Source organism: Cimex lectularius, unplaced genomic scaffold, assembly GCF_000648675.2.
Source record: "Cimex lectularius strain Harlan isolate CLEC.00 unplaced genomic scaffold, Clec_2.1 scaffold16, whole genome shotgun sequence".
NCBI classification, from domain to species: Eukaryota; Metazoa; Arthropoda; class Insecta; order Hemiptera; family Cimicidae; genus Cimex; species Cimex lectularius.
In genome coordinates this window covers 1,602,396-1,629,296 of record NW_019392679.1, presented here as the reverse complement: position 1 = coordinate 1,629,296, position 26,901 = coordinate 1,602,396, and the positions used below count along the sequence as shown (strand labels likewise).

Below are 26,901 nucleotides of genomic sequence, written 5' to 3'. Positions count from 1 at the left end.
GATCAGCCAAAATATTGGTCAATGAGACATATTTTTAAAGGATGGCACTTTGAAAATTACAAGAATTACAAAAGTTGGATACAAATGTTGGCATCTAAACAATAGGCATTACTAATTTTTGAGTGTTTATTTGTAGGAGAAAAAAAAATTCATGTGTTTTATATTATTTGTTTAATAAATTGTTTTTATGCTCAAGAACATTAATAGTAACTTAATTCTTGCAAATCGTTGTTATGGATTCTGGGAGGGAGGAATTAACATGTACTTTGTTCATCGTCAATTGCTTATCACTGATCAGACCTGGTGGTCTCTGATTAAGCTAGAACCCAATCAAATGTTGAAATATATTTGTATAAAAAAGAAAATATATAACCTTGTTTTTATACTCATAGAAAATTGTGAAGCTTGTTGGTTGGTCTGCGAGTTTTAGAAAATATGAAAAGATTCAAATGAAGAAGTTAATTTTGTAGTTAAGAATAACGTAGTGTGAAATGTTAATAAAAACAATTTATGATTTATTTTTATTGCCTTATTAGGAAGAAGAAAAAACCTTGATGAATGGCACCTCCCAAGGGAAAATAGGCACAAATTTGTTTACAAGTGAAGGCCTTCAAGTTTCTTGTAATGACCTCGATAGGCTTTTTGACCAGTCTGATGATAATTCTGGAGATGAATCTGTAAGTAACATTTATCTTATTTGAATTGGATATATTTATGTGTTGACATTGGATTTGAATTTGTATAATTTGCAGATGCAGGTTACTCCTCCAAGCTCAAATAAACCACCAGAAGATTGTGGTATGACAACTATAGTGAGACAAACATGTCCGACATCAGGAATTCTCAGACCAGAGGAACTGGTGAAAATGTTTCCAACACCCCCTTCTTTAGAGCACAATCCAGTTGCTTCCCCAATCGCCGGTCTTGTTGGTGATGTGGTTCCAGATATAACACATTCTCAACCTCCGGCTCTTCTCGGAAGCCCTAATCATGAACCTATACAGGTCTGTCAATTTACATTGAACATTCTAAGCCTGACAAAGCATTTTTATTTTTTAAACGATGTCTGTCTTGTTATTTTTAGGATTGGTCCTTTGTTTTTAAACCTTCACCAGTAAGTAAGTTTGTGGGATCAAGCAAATATGCCCCTCTTACGGTACTGCCAAGCCACAGCCTTCCACCAGTGACCATCCCAAGTAATTGCATTTATAAACCATCATGGTCACTACCACTCCAAGAAAAACAGGCAAACAGGTATGTACATTTTATATCTTTTGTAAAAGAACCAGAGAAAAATTTAGAGTAAGAGGCAGTATAAAATATAAAAATTAATCTTAGACTATAGATGGGACAAATGAGGTGAATACTTTGTATTTTTATTTGAAAACGTTTAGATTCTGCAGAAAACACAAACGAATATGGAAAATAGAAAACCTGTTAAATTTAATTTAAAATGTGAATTTCTAGTTTGAATTGCACTACGTTACAACCTAGTTTATAATAATTAATTGATTTAATTTAAAATCAATATGTATTCAATTTTATTGTAGCACAAACGTGAGCAACAGATCTGGAAATAATAACAATCAGGTGTCCACTCCTTCAAACAACAGCAATACTCCCAGTCCTGGCGTCTGGGGAGGAAGTAATACTGGATCTGCAACTGGGACAAACGTGACTCAAAATAGAGGAAACGGTTCTAGTGTAATACCTCCTGCTGCTCCCGCTCCGCCACCATATTCCTCACCGACGCCAAATCTCCCTTACCCCGCTCCCCCTAAGCTCGAAACCCCGCAACCAGTTCCACCAGAGGCCAATTCTCTTGTCGTCATTGTCCTTCTCACAGACACTGCCTTCAATATCTTCCGGGACCACAACTTTGACAGTTGCACACTTTGTGTGTGCAATGCTGGACCAAAGGTTATTATCTTATTAACGACTTTGCCAAACATTTTTTACTTGTTTCATTTTCTTTGTATGGCATTGAATAAACGTTAAATTTTTCATTGCTAGGTTGTTGGAAATATTAGAGGTGGAGATGCCAGTATGTATCTTCCAATGCAAGGAGGCAGCAGTTCACCTCCTTGGGGTACACCATCGCCACATTTGTCCATTGAAGAAGAGCCCATTAGATGCAACTGTGGTTTCAGCGCTGTTGTCAACAGAAGGCTCTCCCACCGAGCTGGACTCTTTATCGAAGATGAATTTGAAATTACTGGTAAAGTGTCCTTGTTATCTACTTTTGAGAACTACTTTTACATTACGATTTGTTTTTCTAGGCATGTTGGAAGAACCATGTGAAAGGGAGAACAGTGGCATCGGTGGTCTTGGAAAAATTGAAATGGAACTAATGCAGGCCCAGTGTCTCGTTATAAACAGCATGAGCAATGCTCTGTATAGAGCAGCCAACCAATACAGGCATATGACGCCTGTGCCTAATGTAAATATGCTTGCCTTAAGGGATAGCAATCATCTATCTGCAGTTGCGCTGGAGCAGGGAAGGATAGCCCATGGAACCAACAATCCTTCAATGTGCAAGGTATTTCATTTGATTGACCTAACAACTTTAGTAGGGTTGCTAGAAAATCATGAGATTAAAAAGAGCTAAAGGCACATAACATTGTAACAAAATTTTAATCTATAGATGGAAGAACTGGGATGTGCAAGAGCTGGATTGGGTTCAAGTTCAGTGCACAGGTGGGGATTTATTAGGGCAAAGGGCCCGGCTTGTAACCAGGACATAGTTCGTGTTATGAAACAGCTTCAGCCATTATTGCAAGATGCCATGCAAAAGAAGTGCAGTACTCGACTGTGGGAAGCGCCCACTGTTTCAGGCCCACTCACATGGAGGCAATTTCACAGATTGGCTGGCCGAGGTAATTTTAAATTCTTATTGTGTATTAGACTGACTGGACATCCAACATCTGATGTATTATTGAAAGTGATTAAGAACCACATAATATCTCGTCTCTTGGGTTTCAGGTACTGATGACAAATGTGAACCACAGCCTATACCTTCGTTGATAGTTGGAAGAGAAAAAGACTGGGTTTCACTTGCACCTTACGCAGTGCCTTTATGGGACGAACTCCTTCTAGAACCCTATTCTTACAGTAGAGACATTGCCTATGTCGTAGTGGCTCCCGACAATGATTTTGTCCTCTCGAGAGTGCGGTCATTCTTCAAAGAACTATCAGCTACATACGAAGTAAAAGATCTTGCAATATTTGCTGGAAAATTTGTTTAAATTGAACAATATAATAATATAAATTATGATGTAGGTATGTAGACTGGGTCGCCATTGTCCAATCACAAAAGTTCTGCGTGATGGAATTTTGAGGGTTGGAAAAAGTGCCGCATTAAAGTTAGCTAAGGAACCTCTCGATGACTGGTTTTCTCTACTTGGCGATAACAATGTGTCAAATATGCTTAAACTGTATGCACAGGTAAATTTTTGAAAAAAGTTTTTTAGTCATATTAATTTCATACTATTATTAGGTTTGTTCCAACACACAATTATAAACAGTTGCCAATTAATCTGTGATCTATTGACTGCATGCCCAGGCAATAATTGATCAAATTGATAACTCTATAAGAACGCTAATTTTCCACTCTTGAACTCCTACAATCAAATGGTACCTTCTGTATGATCTGTACTTCATAAAGTTGCTGCTTCTATGCTTTTTGATTAGAACTTGAAAAACCGATTATTTTAATTGATTTTTTTAAATTCTGACTGATTGCTGCTACCACCGTCAGAAATAATAAGGTATTTTAAGCTGTGAGTAACAGGGGGAAACTATTACAAGGGACCTGGTGGTTGAAAAAAGAGAAATCCTGTCTATGTTCTGGTTAAATCCAAAAATGTCAGCACCTTTGAGTCAAAAAGGCTGCCTTATTCTTGGTATCTGCAGTGATAACAAATCTTGGTTCCACTAGTCTATCCTTTCATATTTCAAGTCATTTTTAAAGAATATTGCACATATTAGTATATTTGAAATTTTTATTATTGTTTTACTTTATTACATTATTTTATTAACAAACGGACACAATAGAATTTTCCTGAAATAAATAATGGGCATCTTATTTGAGCCTATTTCCTTGCAAAATGAATATATACTAGACTGAAAAAATATATTTATAAAAGAAATTGTTCTGAAGAAAAATAGGAAAGAAATTAGCTGGGTGATGTCTCTGATGTTTAACCTATGTAGTTTAATATAGTTGAGGACTTTCATTGCAAAATCCGGATTCCAATTTTTAAAACTTTATGATTTTACAAGATCAAAGCACGGGGAAACGCGCGCATGTCTCCGATTGCTGGTAACCAAATCCTCAGACTGTTTTGGCATTCAGTGAACTTAGCTTGAAGTTGGAACGGCTGACTGTATTGCCTTGCAGTTGTGTTAACATTTGTAGAGAGTTGGAACGCCGAAACTTAACTGCATACCCCGTGCCCACCAGTGTGTGGATTGGAAGTGTGATGGAAAAAACCTTTTGTCATTAGACTCATGTAGCCATTATCACATAATAATATACAACAAAAATATTGCAGGTTTGTAGGCATCATCTGGCACCTCACTTATCCCAAGTAACTATAGATCGAACGCTCCTTGATCCTCCTGAGAGTTCTACTTCTCCAAGGAATCCAACAATCGACAGACCTGCACCTTCTCCCAGGTCTGAACAACCAAATACGCCAAAACCACAAGAAAATCAAGGTAAGAGATATCTTTTACACAAATTTATAATATCTAATGTTTTTCTTACTTTCCCTTAGATGATACTAGTAGTAATACTGGTAGTGACTTTGGAACAAGCAGTGGTGGTGTAGGTGGGGGCGGAGTCTCCAATGGTGGGCACTGCCCAAATTTTGAGGACGACGGTTCAGAGCCTCCAGCGATTGTCGTCTACCTCGTCGAGCCATTTACACTTGCATCAGATAGTCCTGATTTGCAACGACTTGCCTGCATTGCTCTTCTCAGAGCTTTTAACACGGTCCTTTCTAACATTCCAGAAACTGTCAAATCCAACATCACGTTACAAGTGAGTAATTTTAAAATTTCAATAATTTAAAAAAGTTTAATTTACTATTTATATTTAACACATTCATTGCAAATTGAATCTGAAATCTGTTGAATGAGAGTGTTTTTTTGTTTCTAAAAAAAAAAATGGTGATGACGATCCTACAAAACACCTTTATATATTTTTCTTCTTCTAATAAATGGCCTTTAGCAACTCGCATATTACCCAGAGTTCGTTCCTATAGTTTCATTTATATGTGTAGTTGGGGGGAGCATGAAAAAAAGGGCCAGTCTTTCACCCTGGGGCAATGATGGGAATCGAACCCATGACCGTGGGGATATACGAGCCGAGAGTCAATTGAGCTAACCACTCGGCTACTGCGGACTTGAAGAACTTGTTAAATTAAAGGGGAAAAAATTTCTCTCCCTCTCTCTCTATTAAAGCCTAATACTACATTGTTTTTATTTATAAATAATGTTCTCAAACACTATTCAAATGGGTTGACAAGCATGGCTTTCATTGCAGTGGATGTGTTTAAATAATTAATGGAATTATTAAATCAAATATTTACACTAAAAAAAATATATATTTATGCTTTTTTTAAGATCATTTCTTTGGAGAGCATAGTAGAGAATGGAAGAAGTGGAGATACTAATAGAAGAGGGGATCATATGAGATCTTTGGCGCTTTCAGTTTTTTCACAGTGCAGAAAGACAATGTCTCACAGTACTAACAATGTTAAAGCTCTGACTGGTTTTGGTACCGCAGCCAGCAATGAAATATTCCTTAAAAATAAAGATGTCAGTCCTGGTTTCTTATTTTTGTTTTCAATTTATCCATTACACTGTGAACATGTTGGCAAAGTGGTAAAAGAATGTTTTATTGCAGGAGAAGAACAGGGCTCCGTACAAGGTGTATACACCTGCGTACATCTTAGCTAAAAGTAAAGACAAGGTTCTACCTAACTCTGGATCTACTGCGGCAGCAGGAGAAGGAGCTGTATCTGGCCCGGACCATTGTTCTATCCTCTACGTCAGTTACTGTCTGTCAGAAGACCAGCGCTGGCTGTTAGCTTCGGCGACCGATGAACAAGGCCTCATATTAGAAACGGTCACCATCAACATTCACATTCCGAATAGGAGTAGAAGGAGGAAAGCTTCTGCACGTAAAGCGGGCTTGCAAAAGCTAATGGATTTTATGCTGAGCGTCATGAGCCAGTCTGTCACACCTTGGAGGCTTGTTGTAGGACGAGTCGGAAGAATTGGACATGGAGAGCTCAAAGGTTGGATAATTTTTGTACATTGTTATTCTGTTTTGAACTCTTAATAACTACTTAACAAAATTTATTGTTAAAAAATAGTATTTTGTCTCTACAACATATATTTATACTTTTCAGGGTGGAGTTGGCTTTTGAGCAAAAAGTCACTCATGAAAGCATCAAAGCATTTGAAAGAAATTTGTGGACAATGTAAACTACTCTACCCGAACGATGTTCCTTGCATTCTCAGCGCCTGCCTTGTTTCATTGGAACCAGATTCGGCGTTAAGACTTATGACAGATCAGTTCACGCCTGATGAAAGGTTCAGTCAAGCAAGTGTCAAGTGTCAGCTTTCAACTCCACACGACGTTACAGCAACCCATATTCTTGTCTTCCCAACATCAGCAACAACTCAGGTATTTTTGTTAGCTCAGTAGGAATTGTTATTTTTATTTAGGTTCTACAAACAATTTAAAAATAATAATAGTGCAATATCATTAACATTATGGAAAACAAAACATCAATTAGAGTATTTTTGAAGCTTTTTATTGTTGTACTACTTGTAATAATAATAATAATTACAATTTTGTTGTATACATTTTTTATAGTCGTCTCAGACTGCATTCCAAGAACAACATATTAATGATCCTGAACTTGGTGATGATGAACTTTTCTCCGTTCTTGATGATGATATGCCAGAAGGGATGAGTGAGTTCAATGATATCTTTGCCACATGGCCCGACCCTGAGGCGGGCGGACCGAGGAGCCCAACAGGAAGCCCTAGAGCAAGACAAGATTCCGCTCCAGGAAGCCCAGCCGGAGGTCTCACACCCCATCAGCATAGTCCATACCAGCACCCGAACAGAGTATGTTTCCCCCCCCTTTGTGCAATTGAACTTTTAGAATTAACATTATCATATTCCAGAGTGGAGATGGAAACGAAGAAGTAGGTACTGTACTACAGCAACCGTTGGCGCTAGGTTTCCTCGTATCGACAGCCCCAACTGGTAGGATGCCTCGATGGTTCTGGGCGGCTTGTCCACATCTGGAAACCTCGAACCCGGCATTTTTGAAAAATGCCCTGCACCTACATTCAACAGCGATCCAACAAAATTCGGACGATTTACTTCAACAACAAACTGCTGTAGCTGGACATCCTCTCGACTCGCAATACACAACTGATGTTTTGAGGTGAGTTTTTAGTTTTATCTAGAAAGTTTTAAATCGGTATAGCTTAATTTATTAAAATTTCATCCAATATGGATTTGCTGAAGTCACATTTTTGTAATTGTGTATTAAGCAACTCAACCAAACAAAAAACGTTTAACATACTTGATTCTATAGTTTCCTCACAATTTTATGATTCAGTTAAAAAATAACATTTCATTCCCTCTACAAATAAAGGTTTTATCAGAGTAGTTTATATGCTCGTGTTGAAAAAAAAAAAAAAAAAGATTTGTGATATGTGCTTATATCATGTAAGCATAAATTTTAAGTAATAGTAAATTACAGCTTGGTGAATTTGTTTTTGTAGGTACGTTCTGGAAGGGTATAATGCTCTTTCCTGGTTGGCTTTGGATTCTAACAGCCATGACAGGTTGTCATGCCTTCCAATACATATGCAGGTCTTAATGCAGCTATATCACATGACTTCTGCACTTGCTTGACCTGTCGATAATTTATTTTAAACTTTTAGACAAACTTTTTAATGGAATTCCTTCATAGTTATACCACTGCCTAATTCCCACTATTGTAAATATATTTAAAGATGTACAAAGTTCAACATGGAATATTGGTAAACTAATGTAACTCATATTCTATTTTAAACAAGTGACCTAGTCTTTTGTGGGAGGTTTTTTTTTGTTTTTGTTATAAGTACTTAGATATTTAAAAAAAAAATATTGTCCTTTGAGAAAACGGAAGATGTATTGTTGATAATGAAAATGTAGACATGATTTTATGGAAGTACCACTATTATGTACTTGAAATATTCATTCTTGTTTTCAAAGCATAAAGGTCTTCTTTCCTAAATTAATGACCTAAACTAATTTTTTTAAATTGTTAATCTCTGCCTTTGTCATTTATTATTTATTTATTTGATTTCACATTTTTATATGTTCACCGATTGTAAATTTTGTACAGTAACTTTTTAATTTATTTCTTACCCTTAACTGTACCATTTTGTACATTTTTGTTTGCGTATTTATTTTATACATGTATATAAATATGCTTACTACAAAATAGTTGAACCTGTATCGCATCAGCTCATGAAAAAAAAGTTATCTGTTAAAAATTTATATTTGATCGTTTAAGTATATTGATTTTGGGCCTAAGATAAGTCACACAACTCATATTCTAAATTGAATTTAATCAGGGTTTAAGTCCTCTTGTAGAAATAAGTTTAACGAAATGTCTGTTGTAAAAGGCGAGTTGTATTCTTCTATTTCCATTCCAAGTTTTCCCAAAATGCCTGTGTCAGTTGATAAAAGTGAAAGGAAAAAAGAAGTTAAATTGCAGGCGAGTTTCCTGAGCAGAATCGCTATCAGATCGGTGTAGCATTTTGCAAATAAATAAAATCGCACCTTTGGTATCGGATGACTTTAAATATCTTACTTTGACTCCTGCAATTCGAACAGTACTATTGCATTACTAAATTAAATTTCAAAACTGATTGAAATAATTTATCATGACGTGTCTTCAGTCGTTCAGGAACAATTTTTCTATGATCTAATTTGTGAAATAAAACAATTACTTGCTCGTTTATCGAGTAAAAGTGATTAGATGATATTACTTACTGCCATAACTTAACTTTTATTTATAAAAAATAATAATAATAAATTAAAAAAATAGTAATACTTTGTAGTAAAGACGATGAATTATTTTTTTACTTTCTTGCAGTTGACCACAGATTGCAGTTTCTTTAAATATGATCAAAGACTAAGCCCAATTTGGCCTGTTATAAAATTGCCATTAAAAACAAAAAAAATCAGACCAAAAAAAAATACAGCAAAAAAACAGTGCAGTATTTAACCAATTGATTTTTGATAATGAGAGCTGTTAGGGTTTGGATGATTTACAGTCTTATTGCTGTAGAAAATTAGTTAATAAAAGTCAATTTGCATAAATTATAAATATATATTTGAATCCAATTCGACCTCTTGTGGAGCACACAGGTGATGGGTAACGTTAGCAATTTTTATTTTTTATTCCATTCAGTGTTGTACTTTACATGGACATTCTATTGTTATTAATATTAAAGATATTATAATTGATTATGTATGGAATTGATAAGTAAAAACCACTCACGTATATACATTTTAAACATACGTATATATACAGTGATGTAAATATATTCAAGAAAGGAAATTATTTTTGTTTGTTCAATTGATCGGTTATCAGCGGGGCCCAGCTCGACTTATGGAATGTTATTTGCAGGTTTTTAAAATCCCTGTGGATATAATACTTGTATATAATTAAATCCTTGAAAGAAAACGGCATTGGTATGCTTTAAATGGTATTTTGTTTGTACTATTCCTATTTCCAAACAAATAATTTTTATCTCACTAATCTAAAAAATATAAAAAAAATGTTCAACAGAACTTATAAACCAAAGGGCTTAGGTTTATTGTAAATAGTATAAATATATAAACATGTAAAAATATACTATTTATGTATATTCTATAAGTATAAATTAAATTAAAATGGACGACACTTAATTTGTAAATATGTTTAATAAGTTAACTAATAATAGGGATAGTTTTAAAAGTGTGTAGATCGTTCTAGTAATTGGCAATACCAAAGAGCTAACAAGACCTACAGTCAAGTATTAGCTTCAATTGTTAGTTGCAATGAGTTAATGAATTTATACGGAAAAAGAAAGAAGTTAAATGTTTTAGTTGATTATATCATAGAAATAAAGGAACCTGGAAAGGAGGTGCGCACATACACAAGCACGCACGTGCTTGTGTTTATATAAATATATATATAGTATTCATAGTTATAATTATTTATTTACCTAAATTAAATTTTAGTAGGTCATTCGTCATTGACCCAATTAATCTTGTATTATAAAATATAAATTGTTATATGTTATTTATTTTGTAGTATATAGCCCTAAATAATATGTCATTGATTTGATATATAATACAAATACAAAGGGAAAAACAACTTGTCATGCATGTTGCAAGCTCTTGGGGCCAGTAGTTAACTTATCACACAGTATTTTAACTCTGCCAACAATATATAGCAAATAATTCATAAAACTGTAAGTTTAAAAGTAATCGGAAACAAGTAAATTATATATAGGGGCCGGGGATAAATTATGACAAGTATTGTCACCGATGAATGTGGGCACCACTTATGTGTCAATTACTTGTAATCACATATCCTGATTAAACCCCTCACCCCCTCCGAACAAAAAGAGAAGAAAAAAATGAAAATGTTCTCCCATCCCCTCAACCCCTAAACTATTTTTGTACAGTCTCCTCTGGTTGTAGGAAAGTGTAATTTGTACAGTAATTAAATATATTAAAATTTAATTAAGAGCGTATAATAAAATTCACTTTATTTGTCGACTAAACAAGAGATTTTTATTACATTTTTTGAGAGAGTACAAAACATGACTGCTGAATGTACTTGTTCAATGTGTGTTGTTCATTTTATATAACTGTTAGGTATTAGTGTTAAAATGTTAGCACATGTAGAAATATTTGGGATTATCATTAAAATGTTATAAATTATAATAAAATATGAAAAAGTTATTGGTTAATCAATAACCCGATTTATAACAGGTTTTCAACGTCAGTGCTCGGGTCAGTCATACTCATGTAATGTGCTCTCTGTCAAAAAAATAAATAAAAGACAAATAAAATGGTACACATACTTTCTCTAAATACTGAGTTTTCCTTATTTATAACAATTTCCTATGCCTGACTTAATCACCCCAGCACTGTCGTTCTCATCGGTGCAAGGATCACTTCTTACATGAATTGTCCAGCAATTTATTCCAATATACCGACTTGATTCCTCATTGGACTAAGCACAAGGTACAAAATAAGTAAGTATAAATATAGTTTTTTTTCTTTTTAAAGGGGTTCACAACAGCAGAGGTCAACCCCTAGTTTGCCAGTGTCATTTGTAAGTTCAGATGGATTCGGACCTGAGTACTTTACCTTTACTGAGTCTAAAACTTGCCAATTAAAAAGAAGAAAAACTAATCAGAATTACAAAATAATTATACCAAAGTGCATAAGGTTACTTTTCTTTTTCTTTTTTTTTCAGTGAAAAATTGACTTGTTTGTCATTTCCAAGTGTCACTCCCTTAACAAGTAATTTTTCAAAGCAACAAAACTCCCACTTAAACCTATGGCAACATGATTTTCAAGTTGATGATATATTGAATAATCTCTATAAATTTCTTCGTCCTAGTACCGTTCGCTCTCACAATGAACAGAACAATCAGAATCAAGATAAACAATAGCAATGAAAACTGGTGTTACTTCTTTTGTAGTTTCAATATTAACTTCTGCAGTTGGAGGGAGATGAAATCAGCAGTTGCTTTCCAACATCATCATGCCATAGCATACAAGGAAAGAAATAATTGATTTTAACAATGTACAATAAAATAAATAATAAATAGATACTAAAATATATGCTTTTTTCAGATTCAATCTCTAGAAAGTCAGTATGATGACCACAAACTACGACTACATGTTACAACCACCGACAAACAAAGAGAATAATAGTATTACAGATACTCCAATCCAACCCCTGCAGAACAAAAAAACCTATTGTTCAAGCAAATTTAAATAACGTAATATATTAACGGAGAGAAAGATGAATCCATAGTTTTTGGAATGGTTGTTGCAATGCAGCTCAGAAAATTTTCCAAAGAGATGGAGATTTCTGAATTCAAAATGTTCTGACAGACAATTAATTAAGGTTTTTAGTTGAGATGAAAAAAAGCTAATGGCACGAGAGGGATTCGAACCCACGACCTCGGCTAGATACGCCGCTGCTCTACCACCTGAGCTATCGTGACCTCGATCCACTCGGACATCAACTCCCCATCTCAACCCCACCTTATGAGTTTTCCCTCCTTTTCCCATTTTTCATCTCAACTAAAAACCTCAATTGTCATGTATTAATTGGTCAAGTGGACCACAAAAGTAGTGAATTAATGATTTAAAATGAAGTACACTTCACTAAAGCTCTCCGTCACCATTTCAATTGTCGTCGAGAATCCAAACCGATTACACAACATTTGAAAAATGGCAAAAGGAGGTAAAACTCATAAGGTGGGGTTGGGATGGGAAGTTGGTGTCCGAGTAGATTGAGGTCACGATAGCTCAGGTGGTAGAGCAGCGGCGTATCTAGCCGAAGGTCGTGGGTTCGAATCCCTCTTGTACCATTAGCTTTTTTTCATCTCAACTAAAACCTTAATTAATTGTCATGTATTAATTGGTCAAACAGACCTCGAAAGTAGTAAATTAATGTTCTGACAGAATTGATCATCCGAGAATTAAAAATGAACTGGCTCTTCTGCAGTCGATGTAACATTTGTTAAGCCAGAAACAGTAGATACATTAGATAATTCTGAAATTTCTGATCATTTGAAAGTAAAACCTACTGTGAATGCCTCCACATTTTGCTGAAATCAGTTGTGGTTCCTATGGAAATGATTACCAGCATAATAATACTCATAATTTTTTTAGTGTAATTAAAAAAAAAAAAAACGAGATATCGTGCAGAAAATTTTACCTTCTGATTTAGTTTTGTTATTAAAAAAAAAATTTGTTCCTTGCTTACTAATTACTATCCTCCTCATAATTTGTTGAAGTCATGAGGAATGGTCAAGAATGAGATAGTTTAGAAAAACATCTTTTTCCATTTTTGCCTACTATTCCTAGGTAAATTACAAAACATATGTTGATTGGAAAAAATACAATTTAACATGTAAATATAAATTTTGAACCTAGTTATTTCATAATTTATATTTACATCTTAAATTGTATTTTTTTCAATCAACATGTTCTGTAATTTACCCAGGCCCTGGAGATGACCCGAATAAAGGTTGAAACGTAGATAAAAAATGAAAAAGGTGTTTTTCTAAACTATCTCATTCCTGACCATTCCTCATGACTTCAACAAATTTGAACCAACAGGTCACTAAGAAACACACACTTCTCATATTTTTTTAAATATTACCATGTTTCTTTTTGTAGATATTTCTTGAAATAAACAGTGTTAAAAACAAAGCAAAATTTAATAAATTTTGACTTGACTTACCTTCATATAAATATGGTACTTAAATCAGTTTTTGCGAGGATCTCAAGCTTTATAGCTATAGCTCCCTGAGCCAGAGAGGAGAGTCACTTTTAACTTGTTTCTGGCAGGTATAACTTCTCTAAAAATAGTGTCTGACCTTAGTATCCCTCCTGCGATTTACAGTAAAAGTTTAAATTGTTTACTTTTCATAAACTTGCGATATTCTATATCTTCACTTGACAGTTCTGTTAGAAGTTCTCTTGATGTCTCATGGGTACTTTGGACATCCATATTTGTTTTTTGACGGTTCAACAACTCTGACTCATTAATCAATGCAAATATCATAAATCATCTTTTTATTTGTTAATTGAGAGATTTTTTTCTTCCGGGACTTCTCTCAAAAAGATAAATTCAAATAAACTCCTATACAAGTCATGAAAGAGGTAAACACTGTACTTATATGCTAGCATTGGGGGGGGGGGGCAATACTTGGGTGTAAAACCGGCCATAAATGGGTGCAGAAAAATATCTTTTATGAAGATGGTACAAGCAGATATAAGATATATAATAGAGATACATTGCTAATATGTAGTATTACACACCTAGAAAACATTTTTATGAAAATAGATCAACACTGTTACAAATGGAAAATAAGGAAACAATTTTTTTGGCACTGGGGGGGTGACCAGTATCAGCTCGAGACGAGGGTGTCCTCGGCCAGGCTTAGCGAGGCCAAAGACACACGGGCAGTGTTTTGGAGCCGAAGGAGGCCGGGACATCGGTGAGGACTGAGTCCCGGCTTGCGAGGTTCGAGCTTGATTGGGTCAGTGTTCAAATCAGAGAAAAAGAACTTTTTTAAAAATTATTTTGGATTTTATTATCTTATCGTGTAGTGGAGAATTCATGTGTACCAGGGAAGAACCGCCCTGGAATGAGAAGGAAAAGGATTGGCACGAGGTTTAACTTTTTTTATTTTCTGACCATTTATTTTTTTACTGTAGAAGAGAACTTGTTTTATTTCCTTTTTCCATTTTATTCGCGACACAGAGGACATTAATATTATTTTTTTCTTTTCGTGAAACTCTGTGGGTTCACAATTTCCTGAAAAGCAATTTGGAGTTTGGTGTGCGATTATTTCATTCTTGGAGAAGCAGCTATGGGGGGAAAATCTCCACTGAGCCCCAAATATCTGGTGACCAGGTGTATTGTCAACGGTCCGAGGAGGAACCAATAACAACTGCTTTTGCACACACACGTACACACACATGTAATAACAATGAGAAAATATAGTATAAAAATAAAACACAAATTATTAAAACATTTTTAATAAACTAAAAAAAAAGAAATTTACAAGGCCTAAAAATACATATGTATACATGAAAAAAGTGTTATAGTCTTTATTCTTCAAGGTAGGCATCATGGGAGACGGCATGTTTGTGAAACCTTGCTTCTGTCCGAAACCTCATTCCGCATATAATACAGTGGAAAGGCCTATCCTCCGGATGTTCAGCCGACACATGCGAATTCAGTTCTGCTTTTCTTGGAAATCCCATGCCGCAGGTCATGCATATGTGAGGCTGTCCTAGACTATGACCTTGTACATGATTGATAAAATTAGCCCTGTGCCTTATTTTTCTTCCACAGAGTTGACACTCGAATGGTTTTTCACCTGAATGTATAAACATGTGTTCCTTCAACGTCGCTTTAGTCGATAGAACACGTCCACAGATGTCACACGGAAGCCCAGGTTTACTCCTCGCCCTCATGTGACTGTTGAGATGCTCCCAACATGCAGCTTTACTACGGAATTTCTGTCCACACTCCCGACACTTATACTCTCTTTTTAACACTTTGTGGTTCCTTGCGTGCTTGTCCAACTCTTCCAACGACTCGAAACACTCCTTACATATACGACACCGAAAACTGTTCGTTATAGTATGACTGTTGACGTGCTGGATGAGATTTACTTTAGTTTTAAAAGTTTTGTCGCACAACATACACACGTGTTGTTCAGGATTTTCGTCATTTTTCGTCAGGGTTTTCAACCTGTCCACCTTCTTGATCTCCTTTTTTTTAGCTAATCCTTTTTTGTGGTATTCCGAATGGCACAATTTGTGAGCGCTGAGCTGCCGAAGCGACTTGAAAAATGATTTTCCACAAATATCACATGAAAACTTGTCTCCTTCTCTGTCATGACGATTGCAATCTTCATCACCTGGAAACAAAATCAGTTAATCTTCCCTACCTCCATGTTTTAATTTTCTATTTTTCTATAGGTTTATGAGGTAAACCTGCAGTTGCATTGATGATGATCACCTCGTCTATGTATATTTTTCTTAGTTCTGGTACTTTTTATACAATAGAATAGAACAGCAGTTCCCAAACTTTTTCTGTTTTGGGCATATATCAGAATTTTTCCGCAGTGCCCCAAGTCAAAACAATGATCTACAGCGTGAACTTTATGATAATAGTCAGAATTCATTTTCAATTCAGAAAAGCTAAACCTCTTATTTTGTTTTCTATTTTATTTAATAAATAAATCAAAACTCCTGACTTTCTTGTGAAATTGACAAACTTGTCTTTTAAAAATTATGCAAAAGATTACGCACTTAATAGCAAAAATATAAAATACACAATTGCTGCTGTCTTGTTACATCCATATTGAGATTGGATGGCCACCAGAGACTTAGTTTCTAGGGTTTTATAAATATAAAAATAATAATTTTTTATACAAAATTTTCATGGTACCCCAGGGAGCCACGTGCACAGTGGGAATCACTGGAATAGAATACTTTAATTTTTCAAGTAAGTTACATGCAATAGGAATGATAGTTCAAAAAATAACTAAGTGCAGCATGGATTTCATTCTGTCTGCCAGAGTTGTTTTAACAAAAAATAAATAAATAAAATTAAAAAAAAAAAAAAAAATAAAATAGTTAATGTTAGGTAGGCTGAAAATAAAGATGTCGAAGTATTATCATTATTTGTTCTTTTTATATATTACAATTAATTAAGGTTTTTAGTTGAGATGAAAAGTTAATGGCACGAGCGGGATTCGAACCCACGATCTTCGGCTAGATACGCCGCTGCTCTACCACTTGAGCTATTGTGACCTTGATCCACTCTGACATCAACTTCCTATCTCAACCCCACCTTATGAGTTTTCCCTCCTTTCTGCCATTTTTTTTTTTTCCATCTCAACTAAAAACCTTAATTAATTGTAATGTATTAATTGGTCAAGCGGACCACGAAATTAGTGAATTTAATTTTTATATATTTTTGAAAGATGAAAGGGGTGCTGGTGTTACCTTGACAAAATCTTTCATATGTTCTAGTCATTTCAGTTGTTATTTTGTCTTGAAATTTATATATATATATAATGTGCAGTGTTTTTGAGTGAATTATTATGAAAAAGTTGTTCATAATTTTTTTCCAATTTGGATGTGTTTGTGTACAGTGAACAGAACCAAACTAGTCTGTGTCGAGAGTTCAGATTTTACTGTCGTTTTGTTGTTGTTGTTGAAGTACATATAGTTGTAATTTTATGTCATTCTTAAAGATTTAATGCATTTAAAGAAACTAACAGAATGAAAATTAAACTTGCACATCTTTTAAAAAACCTATAAAAGGAAATTGATTAAGAAAAATAATTTAAAAAATCCCAGGATGATCAGATACGTCAAAAAAGAAAACAATCTTACCACATATATAACATAAAGATCCTTCACTTCCTACTCCTTCAATGTTTATTTCCCCATCATTTGCATCTTTGTCAACGAGAGCCTGAAAAATCAAAGTAATTCGAACATTTAAAACACTGAAACAATCATTGCTCAGACAGTTAATTGTTAGTCAAAAATTAAATTGCTGTGGACAAATTAGATTTTTGTTTAAATGAAAGTATGAACCGTTGTCCTGTCTTGATCAGAAGAATAATCTAATTAATTAACCCATTCAGGACAGTGGCCACAGTATCGTGCTCTTAGCTAGCGAGGTGACGTGTACGCTACTTCTAAACCTCCTGTGAGGATATTGCACAGTTGCTTCCTTCTCACAGTGAAGTACTGAGGTGCACTCTATTACTAATCATGTACTGCAAGCGTGATTTTCCTCTTTTCTTTCTTTTCCTCCGGTGAGGTACTGGGGTCCCCCACCTCTACTCAGGTACTGCGCGCATGACTTTTAGAAGACAAACAATTTATTCCAATATAATAGAGGGAAACACGAGCGGGTTTTTTTTTAAATTTTTTTTTAATGAACTGAATCATCAACAATCAACAGAACATGAGGTCGAACTCTACAGATTTTGCTGGATAGAACTGTGCAGTTACTTAGTTAATTTTATCGACACATCACTCATGTAAAGATAAACTGGGCACTTATGTGTGGTCCTGTGCTCTGGTTATCCAACAAGTTATAGAACACTTTTTTTGTTGTGGTATATGAAAACGGCGTTGTACTCTAATACTTTGGTTTATTAGAACCCCATATTACTTTTATGTTTATATTTTATTACCCAAATTAAATTAAATGAAAAAACTTTTTTTTAGTGGAAACAAAGTACTGTTATTAGTTATCTTAACCAGTTTTGAGTATATATTTAATTGCATGTGACGAAGGTTGAGATGAAAAATTAGTGTTGTGAGCAGGACTGGAATGAACGACCTCTGGCTATCATGAGCTCACGAAAGAACCTCAACCTTCTTCACATAAAAATTAAATATACACTAGAAACAAAGTGTGTTCGTAAGATCTAAACTATAAGCAAAACTAGATGGAATTATAGTTATTTTACATAAAAAATAAATATATTGTGATAACGCTCAATCCAATTGAAAATTTTTTGTTGTTTATCCCAAAAAAATGTTTTTGGGATACATAATTTACCAAGGTCAGTTTGTATAACAATGTCAATAATAAAAAAATAAAAAACCATACCTCTGCCTCATTAGAATCCTCATTCATCCTCGCCAACATCTCTTCCACGGTCTCTTCTCTCTCCTAAATCGTATTTATTTTAAATTACAAACATATTTATTATTATAAAAGCAGTTGAAGATGTAGAAATATGTTGAATTAATTCAGACCATATGTTTAAAAACATTATTTTTAAATAAAAGGAACAGAAAAACTTCCTCATGAAAAGTATTTAATTCAGTTTTTAATAATAAAATAATAATAACCTTGCAAGAAAGAAAAGTAGAATATGACTCGGGTTAAGAAATCCATACCTACCTCCAAAAAAATTGGCTCTTCTTTTATCATAATTTCAGACGTTAAAATTACACCACCATCTTTTAATTGGTTATTGTTGAATGAATTGTCATTTGGTGAGAGTGAAAATGTTGATGCGACCCGAATAACAGGAGCAGACATGTCGTGCGCACCGCTCGATTTTTTAGAACTTTCCTAAAAACAATATCAGCCAAGTTGAAGTTCTATTTATTTATTTATTTTTTAATTCTAACCACTTAAGTTACCTTATGCATTGATTGAGGCAAATTTCGATTGTTTATAGAATAGGGTTTTATGCTGTTTCTCCACAATCGTCTCCCCAGCTTTGCTTCATAGCACAGCCTCAGTCTGCCGATACCCCGAAACTCCAACAATTTCACCAACCTCCCATAATCCCTGAAATAAATTGTATACTTGATAAAAAATCTTACAATATATTACACTGGTTAGAAATTTTTGATAAAGGAAGCTAAAACCGATTCAACATGACTGAGGAAATTAAATCCCTATTATCTTTACTCTCATACATCCTAATATTTATTTTCCTAGGCAGAAAAAAAGAATTATGGAAGTCTTTAGATCCTACATTAAGATAAACAATAATTAAAAAATGATTTGATTGAATTATCTGCATAGGTAAACACAAACAAGTGCTTTTTCAATTCATGTTTATTAATGATGTTGGGTACGTCTACTCGTATCAACACTCAATCGCTTTATGAGGAACATCAGGTCACACCGACCCTTGATCCCTTTACTGGGAACATCTGGTCCCATCTAAACTTGATCACTTTACTGGCTACATCCACTCTCATCCACAATCAATCGCTTTAACAGGAACACAAGTCCCATCAGCCCTCGATCGCTTTACTGCATACGTCTACTCACATCAACACTCATAATCACTTTCTGAGCATGTGTACTCACATCAACACTCAATCGCTCTACTGGGAAAATCATGTTTCATCAACCCTCGATCACTTTACTAGGTACATTTCTTGTTTCAACATCATGTATCTTCAGCCACCCCAATAAAATTATCAAGTGTCAATCTGGTCAATTGAAAATGTTCAACCTCTGTTAAATTACCTGGGATAAAACTTGTTCCTCCAGACAAGGGGTAGACGGAGAGAAGGTATCGCATCGACTTTCAGTTTCTTCCGGCCACCTGAGATTGAATAATAAAAGTGATGAAAAAAATAAATAAAAAAATGTGAGGCGGATACCCGTGGCCGTCGGTCAGCTCACCCTCGTCGGATTCGAAGTCTTCCTGTCTGAAGTGGCGGGCGCAGACGGCCATGTCGGTGGCGATCCGCCCGGGCAGCTTCACGGCCCGGATCCATCGGGCGAAAGCCGCCTCCTTCCGCTTCGGCAGCGTGAAGAAGTCTGCTTGACCGAGGGTCGCGCGCTGGGAGTCACAGCCGAACACGCAGCAGAGCCGGCTGTGGCGCGGCATCGGAGCCATCGCCCTTCCCTGGCAGTGCGGAGAGACTTTCACCTCGGGATCAACACGGAAGAAAAAGCCGGGAGCCGACTCGACGACTCGTAAACAACATCACAACCAAGTCAACAAACAAGTTATCCAGGAGGTTCTACAATCCGCTCCTAACGTCTTCTCAGCCAGTTCTACCAACCTTGATTCACAACTGTTGCAGCTACAGAAAAAGTATCGATACAATACTGGCATCGTTACCACTCAATACAAGGGATGGGTATCGAACCCAAAAACATCGATGTTTGTCTATCATGAAAAAGTAATACGCATTTTAAAAATTAATTGCTTTTACATGAAAAAGAAAAATGGTTCACACGAGGGACAATATACAATCCCCCACGTGTACAGAGTAGAGCCTATCACTTCTCGCAATCCACCGCAATTCCAACTATTTACATGTTTGTAATGCAAGCCTCGAGAATTACCTAAGGTGATGGTGATGGCAGTCCGGGTTCAGACTGACGGCCAAAATCCACTCTCAAATACAACCTGTTTTATTTACATACCTTTCAATATTCCGCAATAGATCCTCTCACACTACACATTCACGCTAATAAATACATTCACTCTCAACCCACACTAGGTTCACAAAACTATCATTACTATATACAATAAAGCAACCCCGTTTCCTACAAGAATCGGAACAGCAGTGCTCAAGCTCAATTCCCACATGGGGTAGCATTTCTACACGCTCTCTGTATGGAGCCAAGGAATTCCACCCTTCTGTTAGGTGGGACACTTCGAACAATCTTTCTCTACATGCCGGACATATACGTGGACTTTGGCTCAAAAGTAAGTGTCCGTGTGTTAACCTCGCATGGCCTATTATTAATCGTGTGAGGATGACCCTTCTTTTAAGAGTTATTCATCGGCGGAGTTCCTTGTCAAACCGAGACACACTGCTTTCGACTGGGGTAGCATCTCATGTCGTAGCATCCTTAAATGCCAATACAGCAGAATACACAGACTTCAGATCCAGACACGACCTCTTGGTCCCTAACCAGTTCCTTTGGGTTTCATATATACATATCTAATTTAACCAGCATTGTTGCTGAGGGACTGCTTGCACTGCCCAACAATCAGACCCTCCTCGCTGGAGCCCATATTGACAAAGACGGGGCTTGACGCTTGAATCCATACAGGGTTAAATGTCAATAATGCCATGTGTATTCACTAAATAAAACGTAGTTCAGTGTCACCAGAACGAGGTTTCTACCCTGAATCTTTCCTGAGATATTAATATATTGTGATTTTATTCTAAAATCAAATTTTTTTAACATAAAATCGTAATTTCTTAACTTTAGCGTCATTAAAATACAAATCTGATCTTTATTTAGCAAACTACATTAAATTTTTCACAAGAAATATTTCTTTAGAAAAACTCGCGCTTTTGGCAAAACCTATGGTTTTTTGGAAACACTTAATTTTGGCTCGTGCAATGACTTTCCATCAAAATTTTCGGGAATTTTACCAAAGTTGCCTTATTTTATAAGTACTCCAAAGACATACCCACTTTTACATTTTTTAGAACTTTCCTTTTCAAGGTTGAAAAATGTGATATCGAACCCAAGAAGAGCAGCAACCCAAGAACTTCGTACATATCACATTTTTTAATACGAACATTTATTAGTTAAAAAACTAGACACATTCTTCCCGTGGCATGGCAAGCGAGGATAAGCAGCCCTAGCCCTGATTTGACCCCACTAAATTTTTCCATATGAAAAATGCAGTGTACAGAACATCCATCAAAACACTGGATCAGCTCAGAGAGAAAATTTAAATCACGTGCAATGACATGAAGGAAAACATTTCGAACAATACAACTTATGAGAAGAATGGATCTGATTTTTGTTACCAACTAAATGTTCTAATTAAAAATATGACATATACGATTTTTTGTGTTGCTGCTCTCCTTGAGACGTTTTTCAACCTTGCAAAGGAGATTTCACTAAGAAAAGTTCTAAAAAATGTAAAAAATAAGACAACTTTAGTGAAACCCCGAAAATTTTGATGTTAAAGTCATTGCTCGAGCCACAATTGAGTGAAAAAAAGGTTTTACCATTTGTTATTCTTTGAACGGCTACTGTGTATTCGGAAGCGCGAATTTTTCAACGGAAATGTTGTTATTTTGTGTAAAATTTAATGCAGTTTGCGAAATAAAGGTCAGATTTGTCTTTTAATGACGCTAAAGTTGAGAAATTATCATGTTGTGTAAAAAAAAATCTTATTTTAAACTAAAATCACAAAAATGTTAGCATAGTTTTATTTAATGAATCCTCCATGGCAGTATTGACATTTAACCCTGTAACACCCTGATCCTTGTTTTCGAAGTCATCCCCAGACATCATTCTCAGCAGAAGATTTTATAATCAATGCTGAATTAAGAACTTTTTATTTATTATTATGTTGTATTTCCATTTTGTAAATAAATTTCAATTAATTATTCTATTTATCTGTCTTGGTCGAGATGAAAAAAGTTAGTGTCACGTGCTGGACACAAACTTTTTCATTTCAACCAAAACCTTGGATAAAAAAAAATTAATCGAAATAATTAATATGGTCAATTATGACCGCTAAACATATATGGATTTGTAAATAAAGTTCTTTATACATTCAAAAATATCGTTTTTCTGACAGACCGAAACCGGTCGTATCGAAATCGAAAACAAGCTACAGAATTTTTGTACCTTAGTAGGAAGAATAAGATATTTTCCCTCTCATCATTAATCAATTTTGCTATTGGATTAATTTTACTGTTATAAAAGTCATTAAAACTAAATGTTTTCGACTAGAGAAAATAGAAAGTAGAATTGAAGATTCATATTTTATATCGAAAACTGGTTATAAGGACGTACTCGATCGGTAAAGGCCACCTTGCACCGTTTTATATTTTCTTTCACGATTAGGGTTCATAAAATTCTATTAAGAAAATTTAAAATTTTGCAATTTGGCGAATAGAATTTTTGACCGAGGAGAGGAAATTAGTAATAAATAATTAGGTAAATAGTTAAAGGCGGGAAGAGTAACAGGCGACAGCTGTTTGTAGTAAATAACACTCATGGCCTTTTATTGTTGTGTTGCAGAACTCGTCAGTTTATTTGTTTATATTAGCTTCGATCTGTTTTACTTACCTGTGAGCTTTTTATAAACTTTTGCATTAAAAATATCAATTATAAATCAGCAATGAAAACTCGTGGTCGTGGGTCGGAATCACCACCGAGGAGATCGAGAAAACCAATTTTTGTCAATCGCTTGAAGGCCTGAATACCATGGAGAGTTTTCTCAGCACTGAAATCGCCAGATTGGTCTACGGTAAATTGTAAAATACCATTTTAGTCTATTGAATGACCGTTTTTTCCTGCTGCAGGTTATTTGGTGGAAGAGTCGTGTCAAAATGCAGCGTCTCTCTTCTTGGAGAACTCTGTTCACATGCACGAGTGCCTTTCTGTCGTTAGAAAAGGTCGTAGGTTCAGCACGAAAAAATGTGGCAAAACTCTGGTTGAGATTTTAGAAATACTGGCAGACGTCACATCGCTCGGTAAATAAATCGGTTTGTATCGGTACAGTTGACATGCTCATGAGTGTTCGCTCTGTGTGTTTCAGTGCGGAATTTCAGTGAGAACCGCGAAAGCGACTTGGAGGAGTTCCTGCGGAATCTGGTGGGATTGCTGATTTTTGTGGACGAGGCGCAAACAGTACCAAGAAAACTCAGGAACGAAGATGATTTTAGATGTGAACAAGTAGGATTCTCACATAATTTTTTTTGTCTTATGATTTGAAATTGTTTAAATATGGCTTTGTCGTCAAGGCTTGTGATAATTATTATTGCCTGTAATGATGAAACGGTTTGATATGATTTCTAATTGATCAACAGGCTCTTCTGAATCTTCATTTTAGGGTCAACGATAATTTATAACTGAACCAGCATAGGGTCAATTATTACCTTTCTTCACTCATAGTTGAATGGGTGCCTACAAGTCTGTGAATCCATGCTGAACTGGTATAGGGTCACTTGTTGGGTCTGTCTCTTCACACGTGGGTTTGTTGAATTATTTCAATGCATTTCAACATTGTGCCATCTTCAGTGAGGATCTATCTGTCATTTTTTCTGAGGAGGGTTTATAAAATTGGGTCCGATGGTAATTGCTGGGGGCATTTGCCATGGTCACATCTTTTTTTACTTATGATTTGAAATTGATGTAAATATGATTTTTCCGTCAAGGCTTGTGGTAGTCATTTTTGCCTGTAATGATGTACTGGTTTGTTATATTTAATCAATCATTAGGATATTCCTGATCTTCTTTTTACATCACTTATATAATAAAACATAAATGTATAATGCTTTTTAGCTCTAAATATTACATTTGAAATGAATTTTACATTTATTTAATATTAGATGGGCAGGATTATGTTTTTTAACGAATGCAGTTCCAAGTGGCAAAGTGATAGACTCTCAGCTCATAGACCACGCGGTCGTGGTTTTATTTCCACTGTCGCTCCTGGCCCTTTTTTTGATACAATTCTTTCCCCCAACTCGGTACATAATGAAATAATAGATGGAATAACTATATTAAAACTTTTATTGTTGTTAATATTTTATATTTGAAGAATAATTTCTCTCCTTAGAGCTTGCAAAAGTTGCAATTGGTCGTTTGTGATCAACTTGCCTATTATTATTATTTGCCATCTTCAGTGGTGGGTTACTGTGTTTTCTTACCTGAGCTCCTTTTATTTGTTTCTGTGTTATCTTTGTCATTATTATTATGTATAACCTTTTAGGGACTGATTTTTGGATGCATTCCCCAGCCTATAAACTCGGCCGCTGTGTGACCCCCCTCCTCAGACAGATTTATTTTGTATTAAGCATCAAATTTCAAAGCGTTCAGGTTGTTTACCCCTTTTTATTGCACCAATTTCGTGTAAAAAACATGTTTATAAAAAATAAACATATAAGGACAACAAAAATATATTCTGAAAATTACTGTAAGGGTAAACAGTAAAATTAAAACTGAAGCCACTGAGGGAATAACCAGAAAGACAATAGGGTAAAGGGTTGGGAAGGGCAGGGGCGAGAAGTAGACGAAAGTAGGATATTCACAATGAGACCTAGATGTTGTGGCCGAATAGTTTTTCCAGAGATAAGAATGCGTCGCAATTATGTAAAAGTTTGAGAGAGAAGTTCATGAGAATGGGACAGGAAGGATATGGGAGATCTTCATTAACTGCTGAGGCATCTGATACAACTTCAGCCTTATAGGTGCCATGAGTGACCAGCTAGGGCTCCTAAAAGGAAAAAAAAAAACATGAGGGTGAGATAACTCATCACTGAGGCCCAGGGAGCTTACCAGGACGAAATATCTCGTCACTAGTCCCAAAAAGTTTAACTATATTTGGTGGAAATTGTTAATTTCCTTTAAGGATAAATACTTATCATTGGATGCACTAATGTTCTAATAGATTTTGTCTATTGACAATTTTTATCTTAATATTATTTAATTCAGGAGGAGAATTTTTACAATGTTAGCCATCTGACGCTACTATATGACTACCAGTCAGATGTATGCCATTGGGTGATTTTGATACCTGTCGGCAATAGGGTAAATGAGAAGTGTTTTACAATATGAATATAAAGGACGAGTCCCTTTGCAATTCTCAATCTGTGGAAACAACACTGCATTTTATAGCCGAATGTACAATATTGGGCGAGATCAGGTTGTTGCACTTGGGATCTTTTACCCTCTCAAGAAGCACTCTGTTAAATCTGTTGGATGGCCCAGATCGACGGGTGCTCATGCAGTACGTCCGCCACGCCTGGAACTATAGATTAGACTAATTATGTTATTCAATTTCTGGCCCCTCCAATTCATTCACTCAATTTCCTTTATGTATTATATGACTTTATTATATCTGATTTTTTGTCTCTTTACCATTAAGACTTTTCCCCTCTGTTTGTTTTCTATTATAAGTAGTTTTACTATTATGTTTAACCTTTTTTGATGGTAGCATTTAGCGAATAATGTTATAACCTTGCTTTCATTCTTATATATTTATTATTATATCTTCACTATTATTTTTTTTCTTTTATTCTTTTTCTCTTAACGACCTCCAGTAGACGGATTGTGATCCATGCCTGTACAATGCTTTGCTAATAATCATTGTTATATTCGTAGTAATAAAACGCATTATGTAATAATATAATAATAATAACAATTAATTAAGGTTTTTAGTTGAGATAAAAAAGTCAATGGCATGAGCGGGATTCGAACCCACGATCTTTGGCTAGATACACCACTGCTCTACCACTTGAGCTATCGTGACCTCGATCCAATCGGACATGAAAAATGACAAAAAGGAGGGAAAATTCAAAAGGTGGGGTTGAGATGAGAAGTTAGTGTCCGATTGGATCGAGGTCACGATAGCTCAAGTGGTAGAGCAGTGGTGTATCTAGCCGAAGATCGTGGGTTCGAATCCCGCTCGTGCCATTGACTTTTTTATCTCAACTAAAAACCTTAATTAATTGTAATATATTAATTGGTCAAGCGGACCACGAAATTAGGGAATTAAATACACACTTATTCAAATAGAAGGACATTAAAGTGAAAGATATATTCTAATAAATTTTGC

The 26,901-nt window shown here is 35.2% G+C and overlaps 2 protein-coding genes across 3 annotated transcripts in view; one reads left to right on the top strand and one right to left on the bottom strand.

Annotated features, from left to right (window-relative positions):
* LOC106661399 (mediator of RNA polymerase II transcription subunit 13) overlaps window positions 1-8,064 on the top strand; it is a 37,524-nt gene extending 29,460 nt beyond the window's left edge. Inside the window, exons 13-29 of one of the 2 annotated variants that reach the window (XM_014384752.2) lie at window positions 537-677; window positions 753-1,004; window positions 1,085-1,254; window positions 1,551-1,920; window positions 2,014-2,218; window positions 2,280-2,539; window positions 2,645-2,876; window positions 2,983-3,206; window positions 3,280-3,444; window positions 4,554-4,719; window positions 4,779-5,044; window positions 5,629-5,823; window positions 5,912-6,305; window positions 6,420-6,697; window positions 6,890-7,147; window positions 7,207-7,472; window positions 7,816-8,064. In XM_014384752.2, the coding sequence (XP_014240238.1) occupies window positions 537-677; window positions 753-1,004; window positions 1,085-1,254; window positions 1,551-1,920; window positions 2,014-2,218; window positions 2,280-2,539; window positions 2,645-2,876; window positions 2,983-3,206; window positions 3,280-3,444; window positions 4,554-4,719; window positions 4,779-5,044; window positions 5,629-5,823; window positions 5,912-6,305; window positions 6,420-6,697; window positions 6,890-7,147; window positions 7,207-7,472; window positions 7,816-7,948 (3,975 nt within the window). In that variant the 3' untranslated portion in view covers window positions 7,949-8,064. Of the gene's footprint in view, window positions 1-536; window positions 678-752; window positions 1,005-1,084; window positions 1,255-1,550; window positions 1,921-2,013; window positions 2,219-2,279; window positions 2,540-2,644; window positions 2,877-2,982; window positions 3,207-3,279; window positions 3,445-4,553; window positions 4,720-4,778; window positions 5,045-5,628; window positions 5,824-5,896; window positions 6,306-6,419; window positions 6,698-6,889; window positions 7,148-7,206; window positions 7,473-7,815 lie in introns of both variants that reach the window. The other variant, XM_014384751.2, reaches the window with a different exon arrangement.
* A 6,865-nt stretch (window positions 8,065-14,929) lies between these two features.
* On the bottom strand, window positions 14,930-20,418 carry LOC106661597 (zinc finger protein 311-like). The gene is made up of 7 exons (XM_014385109.2): window positions 20,031-20,418; window positions 19,872-19,950; window positions 19,028-19,178; window positions 18,783-18,956; window positions 18,486-18,548; window positions 17,249-17,330; window positions 14,930-15,762 (listed from the first exon to the last, which is right to left on the bottom strand). The coding sequence occupies exons 1-7, from the start codon at window positions 20,245-20,247 to the stop codon at window positions 14,945-14,947; spliced, it is 1,584 nt and encodes a 527-aa protein (XP_014240595.1). The 5' UTR covers window positions 20,248-20,418; the 3' UTR covers window positions 14,930-14,944.
* Window positions 20,419-26,901: the final 6,483 nt, after the last annotated feature.